The sequence below is a fragment of the Protopterus annectens genome, chromosome 8.part0 (genome assembly GCF_019279795.1).
Source record: "Protopterus annectens isolate FY-2018-M chromosome 8.part0, PAN1.0, whole genome shotgun sequence".
Lineage (NCBI taxonomy): Eukaryota > Metazoa > Chordata > Ceratodontiformes > Protopteridae > Protopterus > Protopterus annectens.
Genome location: NC_056741.1, coordinates 1839790126 through 1839808860, shown reverse-complemented (window position 1 = coordinate 1839808860; position 18735 = coordinate 1839790126). Strand labels below are relative to the sequence as shown.

At 41.5% G+C, this 18735-nt stretch overlaps 1 protein-coding gene across 1 annotated transcript in view; it reads left to right on the top strand.

Moving 5' to 3' along the window:
• Positions 1-18735, top strand: part of PDPR (pyruvate dehydrogenase phosphatase regulatory subunit) — a 908636-nt gene that overhangs the window by 665011 nt on the left and 224890 nt on the right. Inside the window, exon 15 of the mRNA XM_044081332.1 lies at positions 17410-17504. Coding sequence (XP_043937267.1) covers positions 17410-17504 — 95 coding nt within the window. The remainder of the gene's footprint in view (positions 1-17409; positions 17505-18735) is intronic.

The following is an 18735-nucleotide window of genomic DNA, read 5'->3' as shown; positions in this document are numbered from 1 at the left end:
GTCCTTCTCCAGGAACCAAAAGGGACAGAAGAAGATGTGGTTCCGGAAGTCTCAACAGTCCCGTTTCGCTCCGGACCCCCTCGTCTTTCAGAGGTAGAGGAGGACAGGGAGGACGCCGCCCTAGAGGCAGAGGGGTCCCGAAGAACTTTGGGTCCAAAAAACCTTTCTCTGATCGGCCCACACAGCAACCCTGAAGGGTTACCCGACTGCTCCACTTTGGAGGCAGTCGGGGGGGGGGGCGTTTCTCGAGGCACTTGGCAGCTTGGGAGTCCATTACTACAGATCGCTGGGTGCTTCAGATCATATCCAGAGGTTACAAGATCCCCTTTCTCAATCCCCCTCTCAGTTCCTGAAACCTCCTCGATGTCCCACCCAATCAAAGGGAGGTGGCAGCCGAGGAAATACTCCGGCTGCTAGAAAAAAGAGCAATCCAGCACATCCCCCCCAGACCAGTCCGGATCAGGCTTTTACTCCAGGTTCTTCTTGGTGCCAGAAAAGACGGGGGACCTAAGACCAATCCTCGACCTGTCCTTCCTAAACCTGTCAGTAGCCAAAGAAAAGTTCTGGATGGTCACCCTTCAATCCATTCTTCCCCTTCTGCAGGAGAACGACTGGATGTGTTCCATAGACCTCAAGAATGCGTACTACCACATTTTGATGGACAGACGATCGAGGAGGTTTCTCCGCTTCTGGCTGGGAGCCAGCCATTACCAATTCGGGGTCCTTCCCTTTGGTCTCACCACAGCCCCCAGGGTGTTCACCAAAGTGTTAACTGTTGTAGCGGCCCACCTGAGACTCCAGGGAATTCAGGTCTTTCCATACCTGGATGACTGGCTCCTGACCGCCCCCACCAGGCATCTACTATGCACTGCCAGGGATTACTTTCTTCATCTAGCTCCCCGGCTGGGGATCACGATCAACATCGGGAAATCTTCCCTTCTTCCAACTCAAATCCTAGATTTCATCAGAGCCAGATTGAACACAAACCAGCTTCTAGCCTTCTTGACTCCGGACCGGCTACGAACTAACTCCATGTACTGGCCCTTCTACAATCCCCAGCTCCCCCCTGCGGAATTGGTCCTGAGGGCTCTAGGCTCGATGGTGGCAACCATCAACCTACTACCCATGGCGCGCTTAAACATGAGAGTTCTTCAATGGACTTTGCAAGTCCAGTGGTCCTTCCTGCGACATCCCCTGAGCTTCCCTGTTCCTCTCAGCAGGGTGTGCAGAAAAGCCCTCTTATGGTGGCTCCAGTCCCCGGACCCCCAGAAGGGGCGCCCCTTCTCTGTGTCCCCTCCTCTAGCCACGGTGACCATGGATGCCTCTCGCCTCGGGTGGGGGGGGGGCACTGCTTGGGCAGGACCGTCCAAGGCATGTGGAACCATTCGGAGACCTCATTGCATATCATTGTCCTAGAGATGAGAGCGGTGCTTTTGGTGTTGCAAGCACTTCAGAGCATTCTTCCCTTGGGGACAATTGCGATCCAGACAGACAACATGTCGGTCGTCTGGTATATCAACAAACAAGGGGGAACCAGGTCCTATCCACTTTGTCGGGAGGCCATGAGAGTGTGGGAATGGGCGATGTCCACCAACCACTTTCTCATAGCGATGCACATTCCGGGACGGTCCAACATCTTGGCAGACAGACTGAGTCGAACCATCCTGTCACCGTACGAGTGGTCTCTGAACCCCAGAGTAGCAAAGCAAATCTTCTCCAAATGGGGTCAACCTCGTTGCGATCTTTTCGCCTCTCCTTCGAACGCAAAGTGCAGCGACTACTTCGCTGTAATTCCCACACCCGGGGAATCCCCCAGAGATGCTCTGGTGCATATTTGGCCACCCGGTCTACTTTATGCTTACCCTCCTCTGCCCCTGATGCTAAAGTTTTTACAGAAAGCTAGATGGTTGGGGAGCAGAATAATCCTCATTGCCCCATTCTGGCCTCGTCAAGCTTGGTTCCCATATCTATGGTCTCATCTAGTGAATCTCCCATGGATTCTAGATCCCATCCCGGATCTGCTCTCTCACCCATTAGGCCTGTCAACCCCGAATCTGGACAACCTCAAGCACAGAACTTGGTTGATCCAGTTCCAGTGATAGCTAGGACTCCTGGTATCTCGTCCCCTGTCAAGGCTATTCTAGTAACCGCTCACAAGCCATCTACTAGAAGAATTTATAATAGCAAATAGAAGCGTTTTTCTATTTGGGCGGAGCATCAGAACTTAGATCCCTTTACAGCTCCGTTGCCAGCAGTACTAGATTTTCTGTAAGGATTATTCGACCAAGGTGCTAGCTCTTCTACGGTCAAAGTCCAGTTGGCTGCAATCTCTCATTATCATGTTGGCAGTGATCTCGGCCCTTTGACTTCGTCCAAATTATGTAAGACATTCCTAAAAGGCACTTTCCTACTAAGACCTCCAGTTAAAGATGCAGTCCCCCCTTGGGATTTAATTCTTGTACTTCAGTCTCTAACAGCTCCTCCCTTTGAGCCTGCAACTTCGGTGGATCTGAAATACTTATCTTGGAAGACAGTTTTTCTTGTTGCCATAACTTTGGCCAGAAGGGTCTCGGAGCTTCAAGCCCTTTGCGCCAAGCCACCATATTTGATTTTTCACAAAGATAGAGTCTCACTCTGGACCAACCCCTCTTTTCTGTCCAAAATTGCTTCGGAGTCTAATATCAACCAATCTATTAATTTGCCAGTCTTCTTTCCAAATTATCAGAACAAAGGTGAATACAAGTTGCACTATCTATCCGTACATAGGCAACTAAGATTCTATTTGCACAGGACAGATGATCACAGGAAATCAGACCAGCTTTTTGTATCCTTTGCTAAATCCTCTTTGGGAAAACCTGTATCAAAAGTCACATTGTCCAGATGGATTTCCCAATGTATTCTTTTGGCATATGAGAGTTCTGGCCGGCTTGCACCTCAAGGAGTCCATGCCCATTCTACTCTATCGATTTCTACCTCTGCTGCTTTTCGATCTATGGTGTCGTTGGATGACATTTGTTCAGCAGCCACTTGGGCTTCATCTCATACATTTATAAACCATTACAAGTTGGATATTGTTTCCAGAGGGAGAGCATCCTTTGGCTCTGCAGTGCTCCGGAACATCCTTCCATGAGGACCTCCCAAGAATCAGGTAGCTGGGGACTCTGTCCCATAGGTTGATGGACAAATGAAGTTAACTACTTCAGATTAAGAAGTTATGTACTCACCATAACGTTCCATCTGAGTAGGTAAACTTCATTTGTCAGCAACCATCCCTCCCTCTGTCCCCCTAACCTATATGGATGTTCAAAGGACTCCTGCTTTCTTGGCGGATTGTCTCTAAGTTAGAGTATGGAGGTGGTTCTTGGTATCATATGGTTTATGGATAAGCAAACTCGATCTGAGGTCAGGAAGGGATAGCAGGGGATTATGGGTAAGGGGGAGGAGCATGGAGCTCGGATCTTAGCTGTTGGAAGCTGCCGGCTCGGATCCAATATGGATCCGATAACCCATAGGTTGCTGACAAATGAAGCTTACCTACTTAGATGGAACGTTATGGTGAGTACATAACTTCTTATTTAAGCCCTAAACAAACACGATGGGTAAATAGTGTTGAGTAGTGACCACTCCTTATGCTGTTTCTGCCTTGGTGAGCAGCACAACACTAACAACTTCCACATTTTCTGCAAATTCATCTGGGCAACAAGGAAGACAACAAGAACATGCTAATGACCTATCTTATGGGGCAGACACTATCAACCAAGAAAGTCTGAGTCAGTTCTGATGACAGCATCTCAGCCCTTGCAATGCTATAACAGAAACTGGTCAAGGCCAGGGTTCACAAACTTTTGATGTGGAAGGTGAAACCAAAACTGGTGTTAACCATCTGTTTCTTCACTGTTGACTCATTCACTGTTTTATTCATTGCTGTTGAAACTGGTGCCACTACCGGTTAGCAGAAGAAAGGTGCATTGGTAGTCCTGATATTGAAGGAAGTGACTGACAACTTTTCAGTTGGTACATCCCCATTGCCGAAAGATCTACCACCTAAAGATTGATGATAAAGAATTGGTTAGAGTGATGTGGGAAGTCAGAAAGGAGGCTCAGTCATCTCAGTGTCCTGAACCCTCAGCAAAGAGGAAGTAAGAGAGCTTTACCAAGCTGCTGTTCTCCAGTGCTCTGCAGACTGTGGTGCACAGCATGATGGCATAGCTCTCAGAACTGCTGTTAAATGAACATTCATCATAAGCAAATGTATTACAGCCTTCCATGCCCTTTACTAGGCTGCCAGACATAATGCCATTCCCACCATAGCCAGCATATTTGCTGTCCATCAGCCAGGCAATGTACCAGACTTTGGCATGGGAGTACCACATAGCCAGCACTTGCTGTTATCCTTCCTTCCTTTCTGATGTCAGTGCACAGTTTATACCCAGGGCATCTTCCAGTGCTTATGCATTGATAGCATCCTTACCACCAGTGTGGAAAGCCCTATATTTTGGTTAACAGGCATCAGTGGAGCTGGTCTGATAAAACAGGCTGTAGTCATCTTGGTGCTGGGTCACCTCATGCAGCCATGTAAGGAACTGCTGTCAGTGCACATACTTTAGGAAGCCCGAAAACTAGTACAGATGCATGCAGGACATAGAGAAAAAACAAACCCTGACACTTGCATCAGCAAAAGCTTGTTGCAGGGGAAGAGAGGAGTATTTAGATTAATTGCAAGAGGAGCTCCAGTAGTAGTAGAAGAGGATAAAAAAGACAATAGTAGTAGATTTGTAGTACTAAGGGCTACTGGCAAGGGAGGAGGTTTACACTGACTTGTATCTCATTACATCCGGGTGACGCCTCCAGGTGCCTCTGCAGTTAACTCCTACTGATGCCTGTAGGCGTCAAATATTGCTTGTTCGTTTTTGCATCAATAATTCCAAAAACATGCTATGTACGAGGTTTTAAAAGATTTCATCTTAAAGCTTGCAAAATGGCAAACTCAACTGGATTAATATTTTACCTACGTCAAGTGCAGGTAAATAAATAAATATTAACTGTTGTTTTTATGATATTAATTTATATAGATATCATTTTGACATTCTTCTAAATATCTCAACAACCAAGTAACTCAAAACTCAGCCTCATATGAAAGCTCTCAGCTATAATAAAATGCTGCTGACAGTATGTATGTAACTTGAGTGGTTGCTGAGATTATTGTAAGTTGTTTACAAAATATAACAACTTTAATCATTACTGGGTTTACTGTGACTTATAAAAATCTGTTTATGACCTAGAACCTAAAGAATACTACCACTATAAAAATAGTTTGTGCTGAAGAGTTTGCCATTTATACTTCTTTCATGATCCCATATGGTTCCAGAGATATGATTGCAATAGTGAAGATGTGCCTGAGGGCCCAGATGGGAAGATATAACAAAGGAGGCTAGATTTTTGAAGAAGTTTATGAAAATATTTGGCATGGAAGATGTGAATTCAATAATAGTTTAGAGTAAATTTACATATTATTTGCAAAGATACAAAAACTGGGCTAGGCTAGACAGAATTCACATTTCTCAGGAACACGTGCATTTAATTGAAGGTCTTGACACGCACCCAATAACTATTTCATATCATATGCCAATAATAAATAAAATAAAAACACAGTGTAATTAAATAAAAATGAGACACTGGTGCTTTCCCACCTATGTGTTGAAAAGAGAGGAAATTAAGGAAGGGTAGTAGAAATTATTCAGGAGCTATAAAAGAAGATTTATTTATTTATTTATTTTTTTATTATTTTCAGTTTGATTACCGGGAAAGTCCACTGGGCCAGAAAGTGCCCATTTTTAGTGGAGGCCCGGGGAGAAAAGCTCCATAAGCAATATGATACAATAAAGGTTACATAATGTTGAAGGTAAAGTTACAAATATAAAATTCATACAGTCAAGAAAAGTCAATGCATAAAATGTACATCAAGAACACAAAGATAATAGAGAACACAGTTTTCAGGAATTTCCATTCAGGGCAGCAGGTTTCAACTGTCTGTACTATAAGGATCTGGGGTTACATGCTATTTACAATATTTACATACTTGGAGTCAAGAGAGAGAAATTGCTCAATCAGAGAATGTTAGCTTAGGTTTGTTTTAGGAGAATAGAAAATATTAGTTTGAGGGTAGCGTGGAGCAAGGAGTATAGAGAGCTTAAAGGGGAATTTCCTTTGAATTTATGTAGGGTGAGAGCAGGAGCATTTCCATTTAGAAGACAGGTATGAGAAAAGTTGGATCTTGAAGGATTCTGAGTTTGGTATGGTTTTAAGTAAAGGAGGCAGGGAATTCCATTTTTTGCCTAGAGAGAAGGAGCTGGCCTGCAGGACGTTTGGGTTTGTGGATAGAGATTACATTTTGGTGTTCAGATCTCGGAAATCTGTTTGGGATGTATGGGGGAAGGATGTTTGTTAAGGCTGGGCATTTATCTGGATAGAATATTAATTTGTGAGTGGAGGTTAGTTGGAGATAGTCTAGGTGGTTAGAGAGTTCTAGCCAGTTCAGAGATTGTAGGGAAAGGCAGTGGTAAGTAGAGTTTTTGGATTTAGTTGCAAATTTAGAGATCTTATTATAGCAAATTTCAAGTTTGGATGTGTTAGAAGAAGACAGGTTAGTTAGAAGAGGGGCTCCATAAAGTAAAGAAGGTAGAAGGTAGGTAGCTGCTAAGGTGTGCCTAGAGGAATTGGAGAAAAAGCAGTTATTCCTATAGGGCATACCTAACATTTGGTGGGTTTTCTTTATGTTTTGCTGTATGTGGATATCGAATTTAAGGTTTTCGTCTATGGTAATGCCGAGGAGTTTTGCAGAAGGGACCACTTCTATAGCAGTGTTGGTTTGGCTTAGGACGTTGAAAGCATTTTTGTCAAAAGAGAAAGCCCTGGAGGGAGGGAGGGAAAAAAGTATTTTAGATTTATTAGAGTTGAGAGAGAGATGGTTTTGGTGCATCCAGTTCTCAGTAGTTGAGAAAGCTATTTGGGTTTTAGTCAGTAGTTCAGGAAGGTTGGAGGCGGCGCAGACTAAGGTGGAGTCATCAGCGTATTGGATGACTGTTGTGTCAGGGATGACAGTGTGAAGGTTATTTATGAAGATGTTGAAAAGCATGGGTCCGAGGATGGACCCCTGTGGAATGCCGGTGGGTGCTGGCAAGAAGGAGGAGGTAGAGTTCTTCCATCTGACAGCTTGAGATCTGTCTGGTAGGTAACTGGAGAACCAGGATAGAGTATCAGGGGAGAGATGAAGGTTAGTGAGATGAAAGAGAAGGTGTTTGTGGGAGATGGTGTCAAAAGCTTTAGAGATATCTAGCAATACTGTGGATACTAGTAGTCCAGAATCTCGGGCTCGATTGACTGTTTCTAAGAAGGATAGTAAGGCAGTAATGGTGCTGTGGCCAGGGTGGAAACCATGTTGGGTGGGTGTTAGGAGTTGGTTCTGAGTTAAGAAAGGCATAAGTTGGTGGTGGACACATTTTTCTAGAATTTTTGATATTGGCGAAAGTAGGGCAATGGGGCGGAAATTGGAGATATTGGTGTTTTTGCCTCCTTTGTGAAGAGGTAGAATGTAGGCTGAACGCCAAAGTTTGGGTACATATGACTCTTTTAAGGATCTATTAATTAGAATGGTGATTGGGAGAGCAATACCTTCAGCAGCACATTTGAGGAAGGAGGAAGGTAAGTTGTCAGGGGCATTGTAGTATGGCTTTAGTTTGGATAAGAGCCTTTTTATAAAAGTGGTTGAAACAGGTTTGAGCTGGAAATTGAGCGGACAGTTAGTAGGATTGTTGGGTGTTGAGGAAGGAGTATTGGATGGATTATTGTTTGGGAAAGATTTGGTTAGCATAGCTCTGAATTCTGTAAAGAATGTGATGAATTGAGAGCTTAGTTCCATGTCAGTTATACTAGGGTCAGGGCAGGGATTATTCCTGGACCCTGGATGTAGTAGGGAATTAACTGTTTTCCAGAATTGTTTTGGGTTCTTGTTAATGTTGGACTGAAATTTTATTGTAGTAGTTTTTTTTTTGTCCAAGGTGATAAGTTTTTTTACTTGGTTGCGGAGTTGGGTGTATTGGAGCAAGGTGGAAGACATTTTATTTTTTTGGTAAAGCTTCCAGAATGTGTCCCTGTTCTTCTGAAAATATAGCTAGGGAGTGGGATAATGAAGTGTAATTTAAAAATAGGGTGGAAATAAAAGAAAGGGAGATATGGTTAAGAAGTAACAAGAATTATTTAGAGGGACTGATAAATGTTAAAAGTATTGCAAAATAGAGGAAATCTCACAGAACAAGAAGAGGAGCAACTGCAAAATGCTAAACAGAAAATAAAGCAGTACCTCAATAATATGTATGAGTTTTGAAAGATTGTTGTTAAACAACTGTTTTTTTGACAACCCTAGAGCACAAAAACTTTTAACACAACAACGTAGGCAACAGAAAGTAGAAAGGGCTGTCACCAAGCTTAGGGAGCCTATAACAAGAAAGATAACAAGGGATCCTGTAGAAGTATTAGAAATATTTCTGAAATTCTGTGAAAGTCTGTATAAAGCAGAGAAATATGGAAATCAAGAAAAGGTACAAATGGAAATGTTTATGGAAGAATTAAATATGCCAAGCATAGAGGTAGATGAGGCCCAATTGCTAACTGTTAGGTTAGAAGGAGATGAGACAAAAATGGCGATGTACGACCAATCTGGAGGTAAGTCACCAGGAAAAGATGGTATTCCTGTAGAAGTTTGGAAGCTAGGAAGGCAAAAACTGATAAAGAACTGGATGGTTTTGTTTAACAGTATTTTAAGAGGAGGAGAAGTACCAACATTCTGGAAGAAAGCCGTGGTAGCTGTAATACCTAAAGAGGGTAAAGATCCATCAGATCCACCTTCATACAGGCCCATTTCAATACTATGTCATGATTATAAAGTGTTTATGTCTATAATGACTAAAAGAATGGTAAATGTGATGCCAAAAGTCATATATATGAATCATTGTGGTTTTCTGCAGGGGAGGTAAATATTTGACAATATTAACAGAACAGTGATGATCCAGAGGGAAGCAGAATGTAAGAAAATACCTCTGTTGTTGGCGGGTCTTGATGCAGAGAAAGCATTTGACAGAATAAGCTGGGACTTTGAGCAGAGCAATAGAAGCATTTGCATTCCCTGATAAAATTATAAGGTTGATTGGGAGGATATGTGAGGGATCGGAGGTGAAAATTAAAGTGGGTGGAGTGCTCTTCAGTAATCTGCTTGAGCAGGGGAACCAGGCAAGGGGTGTCCCCTCTCCCCTTTATTATTTGCATTATATTTAGAACTATTGGCAAAGAAAATAAGGGACTCAGAAGTTCAAGGATATAATTGGTATAGTGGTCAAGAAAAGCTGGCGCTATTTGTTGATGGCATTATTTTATATCTGACAAAACAAGAAAGGGACATTACAGTGCTTTGGAACATATTGAGACAGTTTCACCTTTTTGGGATACAAAATTAATGAAGCTAAATCAAAAGCAATAGCAGTAAATTATCTACCCACATTCGAATTGGTTCAACAATATCCACACTTACAGACACATGACAAAATGAAGTATTTAAGAGTTTGTTTGTTTGTGTCTTTCGGCTTTTCCCGGTTAGGGGTCGCCACAGCAGAAACTCCGGTTCGCTAATGATTGGCAGTTGATTTTTACATACCGGCTTGCCAGGCCTGACGCACAACCTTCAACGAAGGTACGCCCATTCACACATGTCTCCACGCAGAAGACGCTCTAGCTGAGAATCGAACCGGACAGCGTCTTAGAGTATGGATTAAACATGGTACCGGTGTGGCAGCTAACGATATGTGGGAAGAGACTAAACAAAAGATAATACAAAAACTGAGAAAATGGAAGTTCTGTTATATGGATATTGATAGTAAGATACAAGCAGTTAAAATGTTTTTATTCCCTTTAGTCTTATACAAGGAGATTCTGCCGATAGGGGTGACTGCAATTAGGAATACAGGCAATAGGTATGAGGAGGCTGAAATATATTGGAGAAAACTGACAAAGAAATGAAGGTATTGGAAGCAAATAACTAGAGAGGGAAAGGTAATAAAATGGGAAGATGCCAAGCGCTTATTTGGACTGCAGGTTAAAGATTGCCTTCCCTATCAAGGACTGATATCAGAGTTTAGGCAAAAAGAAAGAAATAGGGGGATCCTAAATGAAAGACCAGCACTGGTAGAATTTGTAGTAGAATCTAGTGCAGAAGTTGTTGTTAAGAAAGGAATCATTAGTAAAGCATGTAAAAGTTTGCATGACAAACTATATGAATCAATCAGATGATGTTAGTAAGGAAGCAAAGAAACAATGGGGGGGGTATATTTATGTCCCCCAAATATGCAACAAAATCTGGAAGATTTAGGATCTTTGCTTGGAAGTATTTACATAGTTTTTTATACCCCAAGTAGACTCCAAAGAATTTTTCCTCAAGTAGACAGCAAATGTTGGAGGTGTGACGAGGAAGAAAGAGATAATTGGGAACATATTTTCTGGGAGTGTCATGAGTTGGCAGACTTTAATGATTCCCTGCAGACTGCTCTGTCAGAGATGCTGGGTGAGCAAATTGGAGTAACTAGAGAAATTACTTTTTTAGCTCCGATATAGAATCAGAATTGCCTTGCTGAGTCTAGTTAGGATGGCTATTAAAAAAGTAATTACTAGAAAATGATAATCAAAGCCTAAACCAACTTTATTTGAAGTAGCGAGGATACTAGCAGAGATAAAACAACTGGAAGTGGGATCTTTAGAAGAGGGTAGGAGCAAGTTACATAGGTAAAATGGGAAATATGGAATCAGTACATGAAGAGAAAGAACAAGGTTTAAAAAAATGCAGAATTTGAATGTGCTATGTAATGGTTGACTGACAATGACTGGCTATATTAAAAGTGATGTATAATGTTTGCAGCTACAGTTGTGTTGGCGCAGTTTTTAATGTTTGCAACTGTGATTGTGTTGCTGTGGCTTATTTCCATTTATGTAAATGTAAGATTGCCTATGTCATACATGATGATTTAATAAAGATGTTTCTTGTTTAAATAAAAAAAGCTTGTTGCAGGCTTCTGTGTTCAGAAAACCACTAAAGGACCTTCTTTATCCAGGTCCTTGGAGTCCTACTGTAGAAGACCTTGCAAGGTTCCCTACAAGTCCATGTATTCTAAGTTCCCAGGAGTCGCAGGTTATGATCTTTGATGCTGAAGAAGGCACTGTTTTCCATGGGTTACTATTCAACAATCCAGAGTTTAGAGAGGTTCTCCATCTGCTGCAGGAAATGGGGAGGTTGACCTACTCTACTCCCTCTTAACTCATCAGGGAAGGCTACAACAGTCATGTCCATTTATCCCTCAGACCACGTAGGCCTGAGACAGTACACATGATAACCACCTCCCACCTGTCAGCATTATACACTCTACTGTTGAACATGGTGCCACTAATAGTCAACACTAACTCCCAAGGTATGCCAGTAGCCCAAGTGTTGAAAGAAAGGCCAAGGAAACATTTTTGCTTTTAGGCCTACTGCCTGAAGATTGAATGTAAATCTACTTTGGTGCAGAGCAGGAAGGTAACTTGGGGCAACTAAAACACAGGTAGCCCCAGTGCCTAGGAAATCAGTCTAGTCAGACCCCCCCCCCAAGTCAGTTCCCACTGTTTCAGCAGCAGCCCTCTAAAGTGCTTCTACTCCCATAGTCCACCTGTACACCAACTGAATTCTGATTAATGTACAGATTCAGAAAGCCACATGTTCTTCCTTCCTGTCCCTGAGAATGTTGAACTGCCTTATTTACAGGCTAGATGTCCAGGGGGAAGGCATGCGCTGTGTGAAATGTGGAACTGCCAGAAGTGAAAAAAAAAAGAAAGAAAGATAATCTTATAGACCAAGTCTTTACCTTCTGTAATCTTATAAACTACATGTTTGTGTCATGTACAATATAAATGAAGGTTTGACCAGAGTTGTAATTACTAATATCGCAGTTTAGCATCAAGCATGTATACATGGCTTTGGCTGATGGATTTGTGAGGGTACAAAAGTATCCTTCACTGACACCGCTTATACAGGACCCCTTTGTCAATAAAGTCAGCACACCTTAAGTATGTGGGGGATCACAGCAAAATACTGACTGTAGTCAGCATGATGTTCCATCATCCAGAAAGAATTTTCAACAGGACCCAGAGGTACCAATGTTAGATGTGCTTAGTGATGAGGACTCCACAGCAAAGTCACCAAGGATGTGCAAGTTGGCTAAAATCTGTGCCAGTACCAAAACAGCTGCCTGCCTAGGGGAGGAGATACCTGCAGGTTCCCAGGAGGCTGAAGTCAGCCTCTGGGCCTGCAGTAGTACTGCTGATATGTTCTCTGACTGCTCCTCTCTTCTGCCAGCTAGAGAGAAATAGTACATTTTGTCCAGCTAGTCGTTCAGTATCATTTGGGAAAGGTGGATCAAGGGAGTCTTTTCCTGATTTACAAGATACCCTTCATGACAGAGCTTCATGAATCAAAATTCCTGCCAGATGCCCTACCCTATCAACCAAATGGTGACTACAAAAAGTCAACAAAACCCTCAACAAAAAAGCCACCCAGAAGCTCCTGCCAGACTCAAGGTTCTTGTTTGGTTAAAAAAATGGCAAAAGACCTCATACCCACATTAAATCTCAGTCGTTTAAACTATTTTTCCCCAAGTAGTATAATAATAATAATACCCATTTGTTAACCAGGTAGGTTCAATGGAGATAGAGTCCCTTTTCAGGGGCGACCTGAAAATATACAAGACACCTACCTGTACATAAATATCACCAAGGAGTCATGAAGGTATCTGCGCTTTTGAGTAGGAGCTGGTTACTACCAGTTCAGATATGTTTGACCCAACGCCAAGCTCCAGGGTTTTAAATAACTGCATGGCAGTAGCAGCATACCAGAGATTGCAAGGGTCTAAATCTTCCAATACTTGAATGATTGGCTTCTTGCTGCTCCTTCCCTGCACTTTCCATGTCTAAGCTCAGACTGTTTAGTTTGCCAGGCATTGCACTCAACCTAACCCAATCACAATTCAAACCTACCCACTACATCATCATTTTTGAGGTGTAACTTGGATACCATCTTGTGAATCATTCCTGCTTGTGGTCAAAATCCAAGTCCACTAGACCTCTTTGCATCAATTGTTATGGACCAGGGTAGGTGTATCTGATCAGGTCTTCAAGTACTAGGCTATTTGCTGGTAGCCAGTAACGTGTCCCACTTGCATACAAAGCACTTGCAGTGGGCATTGCACCTGCACCCATGACAACAATATGAGCAACCGATTTCATAATGGATTGCCTTAACTTATTCCTCCAGGAAGTGCTTAACCTGATGGCTGCAAATACCCAACCTGTCGTACAGAAAAACTCTTCCACATTACACCTCTGCTCCACTTGATCACCACAGAAGAATTTACCATAGTGTGGGTAGTATTTTCAGGGCAGTATAGCCCAAATGTATTTATCTTCTAAATGGTGTGACTTTGACATCAGTGGACTGGAAAGTGGGGTGAGGCACATGTCCCTGTTAGCTTTCTGTGATTCTGTCCCCAAGGGCTATCTGTGCTAACAACACGGCCATTGTGCATTATATGAACAAGCAAGGGAAACTCGCTCCTTTCTTCTCTGCAGGAAAGCCATCTAACTTTGGAAGTAGATAGTCACCCACAAGTTATTTCTGATAGTTGTACATATTCCTAGGGAGACTGAAACACAAATAGATTGAGTAGATGCAGCTAGTCTCTTGATCAGCGACTCACCAGAAAAATATATTGGTGTAGAGGGCATCAATCAAAGATCTCTTTGCATCACCCAGAAATGTGAAATGTTTCACATTTTTTTTCTCATGTTCCAGATCATCACAATGAGGTGCGAGATTTTCAATCATACGAGTGACTGGTAGCTCTACTATATTCTTACTCTAATTCCCCTTATTGTAAAGGGGATGCAAAAAGATCCCAAAACTGAGGGACAGTCTCATTTTGGTTACATGTCATTGGCCCTTACTGGTGCAGTTTCCCTTCTTTGCATGACACATACACACACATCTGGAGGGACTGCTCAGATTGAGACCATATCTGACCTTCATAACTTATCCTTCAGGGAAGCAGCATTTGAACCTCAAAACTTGAGCTTTCCATGTACCTTGTAATTTTAAATATACTTGATAGCCCAAAATTTACATCCAAAGGTGTGGAGATCCTGTCATCATCCTAAACATACCCCAACCAGAAAACATGCAGAGAAAAACAAAAAAAATATTCACTGTTTGAGCCTCCCAAAGATGGCTAGCCCCCAAAACATTGCACCTTTACCAAATTTATTTTGAAAAAAAGTTATCCAGCATTCAAATTGACTGCATTCTTTTGCAAGGAACCCAAAGTCCATACAATTCTAAAACTGTAGTCAGCCTTTGAAGTGTGAGCAGTTGAGAAAAATAACAGTTCTGACGAGAACTGGTCCTGTGTGAATGGCTTAGGATGGGCCTCTGATTGATCAATTTAGTTCTGCACTTTGTGAAAAAAAATCTACAGCCAGGGTTTTCAAGGTAGTTAGATTAGCTACTTTTTGTGATTTTCTGTTTCGTTCACTATACCTTACATAATCACGTTTTATGTGTCTTTCAGATTACCTTTAGGTACTCTGATCATCATTACTGTTTTCCTTATGTCTAAGCATATCCAGTACGTTGTTATATCTTAATATGTGTTATCTGTGTATTGTAGCTGTGTGTGTGTGTGTGTGTGTGTGTGTGTGTGTGTGTGTGTGTGTGTGTGTGTGTGTGTGTCCTTTTAGGTATGTTTTTGTCCTTGATTATCAACCAAGGGTAGGTATCCTTTTATTTAGTTTTTAAGTAGGTAAGCCCACTAGGTACAATTGTCTCTTTTTTGGGATGACCCTGGAGCACACTGTGGTCATATAATTTACTAACTCATTTATTTTAGGCTAGGGAAAGCATTTTATTAGAATGTCATGTAACTCACTTTTTACAGTGAAATGCAATTTTTGTATATAAAAAATGTTTAGCTGTAGCTAACCTTTGCTTTGCTTTTCTTTGCTTTGTTTAAAGTTTTGTTCGATTACTTATAATCTAGCAAAGGCTGGGATAAAAGAATGTTGTGCTTTTCACTGTGTTTTGCAAGTGGAAGGAACTTGGCAGCCTGGCCTTGTATATGCTTCTATAGAATCAATGACACCTTCAGTGGATATGTTTGTGTGTATTGGTGCTCTGGCATGTGATCTCTGACCATACCTCTCTACCTCTTGACTCAAAAAATCTGGAAAGAGCCATAAATAATGTGGAGACAAAGGCCCAGAAATACAGACAGTTTTTAAATATTGCTCGTATAAACTTAGGTAGTTGCTAGAATAACAGGTTTTGCATTAACATGCAATTTCAGGCTATGAACTCTAAAACTCGAATGTCATTATTTAGTGATGTCAGTCCTCAGTAATTTGCCAGGAAAAAAAAAATTATGAAGGACAGACCAAAAATGTGAGGCAAAAATCTGGACAGTTGAGAGGTCTCTCTTTGACTGGTAGGCCTGTCATTCAGCAACACCACTTGTGCCTTTTAAATATGAGCCACTTTCCCAAGACCACTGATTAGGAGACCGGTCTCTCTTTCTCTCTGTCTCACTCTTTCTATGTCATGGGAAGGAACTCAGAGGATTGAAAGACTGTTGTTCTGGAGACAGGCAAGGACAAGAGTCCTCCTTCCCCCAGTGCTTCCCTAGATGACCTCTCCATTGGGGAGGACTTGAAGCTAATGAAGTTCTTTGTGGACTGTTCTATGCACCAACTCTCAGAAATATCTCAGTAAGTGTGTCCTTTGTCATGTCATCCATGGTGCTATCACTGCCTAAAAGCAACTGCATATGATTTAGTTTGATGCCAAGAATGCCGATGTTCTGTGTAAGTGCCCAGCTATGTAGAATGTCACTTCTCTAAGCATATTAGGACCAGTGCCTATGTAGTCTTGGTGATCCCATAACAGTATGAACAGTATTTTTTTCTGTGTGACCTGTCCAGGTTCCAGTCACCCCTAGTAGATCAGACAGTGAATGAATGTTCAACCGTCCCAGATTATTAGGTCAGGATGGAACTGCTTAAGCTTCTTACTGTGGGTTCTGCAGTGTTCTTCCACATGGCTGCTTGTAATGTTGATTGTGCTGATGGTGTATGTAGAAGATCAGATCTTTGATGCATACTTGCATAATCTGGCATGAATGAGGCTGTCAGCCAAATAGCAGTGATCATACTGTGCACTTAGCCATGCTTTTAGCAGTAAGTGTAGTGAGCTGCCTCATGTCATCCAAGTTTGTAGCGTTTGAAAGGCAGACCAGTCACAGCACTTTTGTTCTGCTGTAACTTGTGATATTCAGTACTATGATTAAGCACATTAAGTTTGAGAAAATGACGTCAGCTAAACAAGAAATGCAAAAAAATCCCACTAAATTGTTCTTTTTGCTCTCAGCTTCAGGTAACTGCTGTCTAGCCTGTCATTGGTCATGTGCCACCTAATTAAATGACTGTAAGTAGTGGTTAACGAGTTAAGGCTGAGTTCAGTCAGAGGTAATCCAGGATGCCTCTTTCTTGGTGGGGGGCATAGCTCTCAACCTTCCATCTCCAAAATGAGGAACACTTGCCTTCATAATGTGGAACAAATGTGCAAAATGTGGAACACATACTAAGGGTTTGCTAAAAGGTCATAGGATGGTTAAAATATGCTGGATTTACTTGTAAAGAAGATCCTTTAATGAATTAACATGATTAATTTCTATTTACCATGGATTTCACTTAAAAAAATTCCTAACACTGAATGTGTGACAGACTCTTTCAATGTGGAACGTTGAGGAACTTTGAGGAATATGAACTTTTTAAGACCCCAAATGAGGTACGTTCCTCATAATTAGGTACACTTGAGAGGCATGGTGGGGGAGTCCTCTTCTGCCCGGCATCTCTGATCTTTGGTGATAGATTTCCAAAAGAAAACATTACTAAATTCCTTATCAAAAAGAAAAAACACACACATCTTGCTGTAATAGGAGCCTTTGGGGACATTATCAGATGGGCTGGGCAAAATCATCTTTAGCCATTTAGCATTCCTTCCCTCACAGTCATTAGATGCACATTGTGTGTTTCCTGAGTTCCAGTTATTAGAAGATCTTCCAAGAGTTCTGCCCAAAGAGGGAAACTGGAAAATTAAGGCAGGAAACCATACTGGATGAGAGAGAGAGAAAAAAAAATGGAAAAAAAATAATGGGGTATGTTTGTTTGCTTATAATGTTACTGTGTAAGAGTTGTATATTTCATTTCCTTTTTTCTTTGATTCATTTTTAGCTCTTAATGTGATTGGTCCACGGGCCATCGATGTACTTTCCGAGCTGTCTTTCGTGCCAATGACAGCAGACCATTTTCCTTCCATGTTTTGCAAGGTATGTGAAGCAGTTCTGATAAATACTGGGGTGTTTTTTGAGTTCTTCTTCGACTTCAAGAAGTTTAGAAATATACTTAAGTTGCTTTATATGGTTAGTAAAAAAAAAATTAAAAAAAAAGAGCACCAGTAGAAATCACCATTTGTTTTAATGCTTTTGTTTTTAATAACCCAAGAGATTCAGAAGCTGGTGTCTGATGGTCTTTGGTTATTAAAAATTAAAGCAATTGCTCATTGTTGCTGATGTTTTTTTTCTTCAGTTTATACACTATTTCTGGAATTGTTTTCATTTTTCATTGGCACTTCATATGGTTATTTTTTTTATGTCCATGTTTTTCTGCACAATACCTCTTTCAGGAGTTGCCAGATTTTGCTCCTTGAATTTTTGGTTATTTGTCTTTGTGGTATGCTGGCTTTCATTTGTGTTAAGACAATGTTCTGGTTATGGGACAGAAGGAATGCAAGATTGTACCAGGTACTGGTTAACTTTGGTATGCATTGCTAATTATTTTTAATGTTCATAATTTGATCACTGCTGCAGTAGCATACATAGGTTGTATCCTGCTTAGGATATAACAGACGGCTAGCTTCCAGATATATAAGGCACTTTCAACGCATTCAAACTGTTGACAGCTTGAGCAAAGCTGAAGAAAACCAGCAGTTTGGACACCAAGTCCTCCAGAGCTTTCCAGCCACCAAAAATCACCCTTCTTGCAGGCATTCAAGGATCAACGATCCGCTAGTGTTTTTCCATTGCTGGGCGGATAAGTTCCCTCTGGGGGGATTATCCTTCTGCATGTTAAGTTTCTGACAGAACCTTAACCTTTCTGTAAAATAATTTATTTTACCCTAGAAAAAAGGGTTGTATTGGACTGTTGCGTGACTTTGTCACTTTTTACAGTGAAGTGCCACTTTTTACTTCTGTGTTAAAAGAAAAAAGTTATTGAAACTGTAATTTATCTTTGTTTTTCTATTTAAGACATTTGTTAAAGTGCATTTAGGGGATGGGGAGTATGTGTTGTGTTTTTCACTGTATTTTTTGTTACTTACCTTTTTTAACCGTCTTTTCTTGTCAGCCTTAACTGGGATTTTTCACTATGGAACAACTTGCTAGTTACTGTATTCTTACTTCCTCCAGCTACTAAAAGTGGAAAAATTCCAGACAGCCTTTGTCCCTTCATTAGGCTATAAATTTGATTCAACTGCGGATGGGTGGCAGCTGTGGCCATATC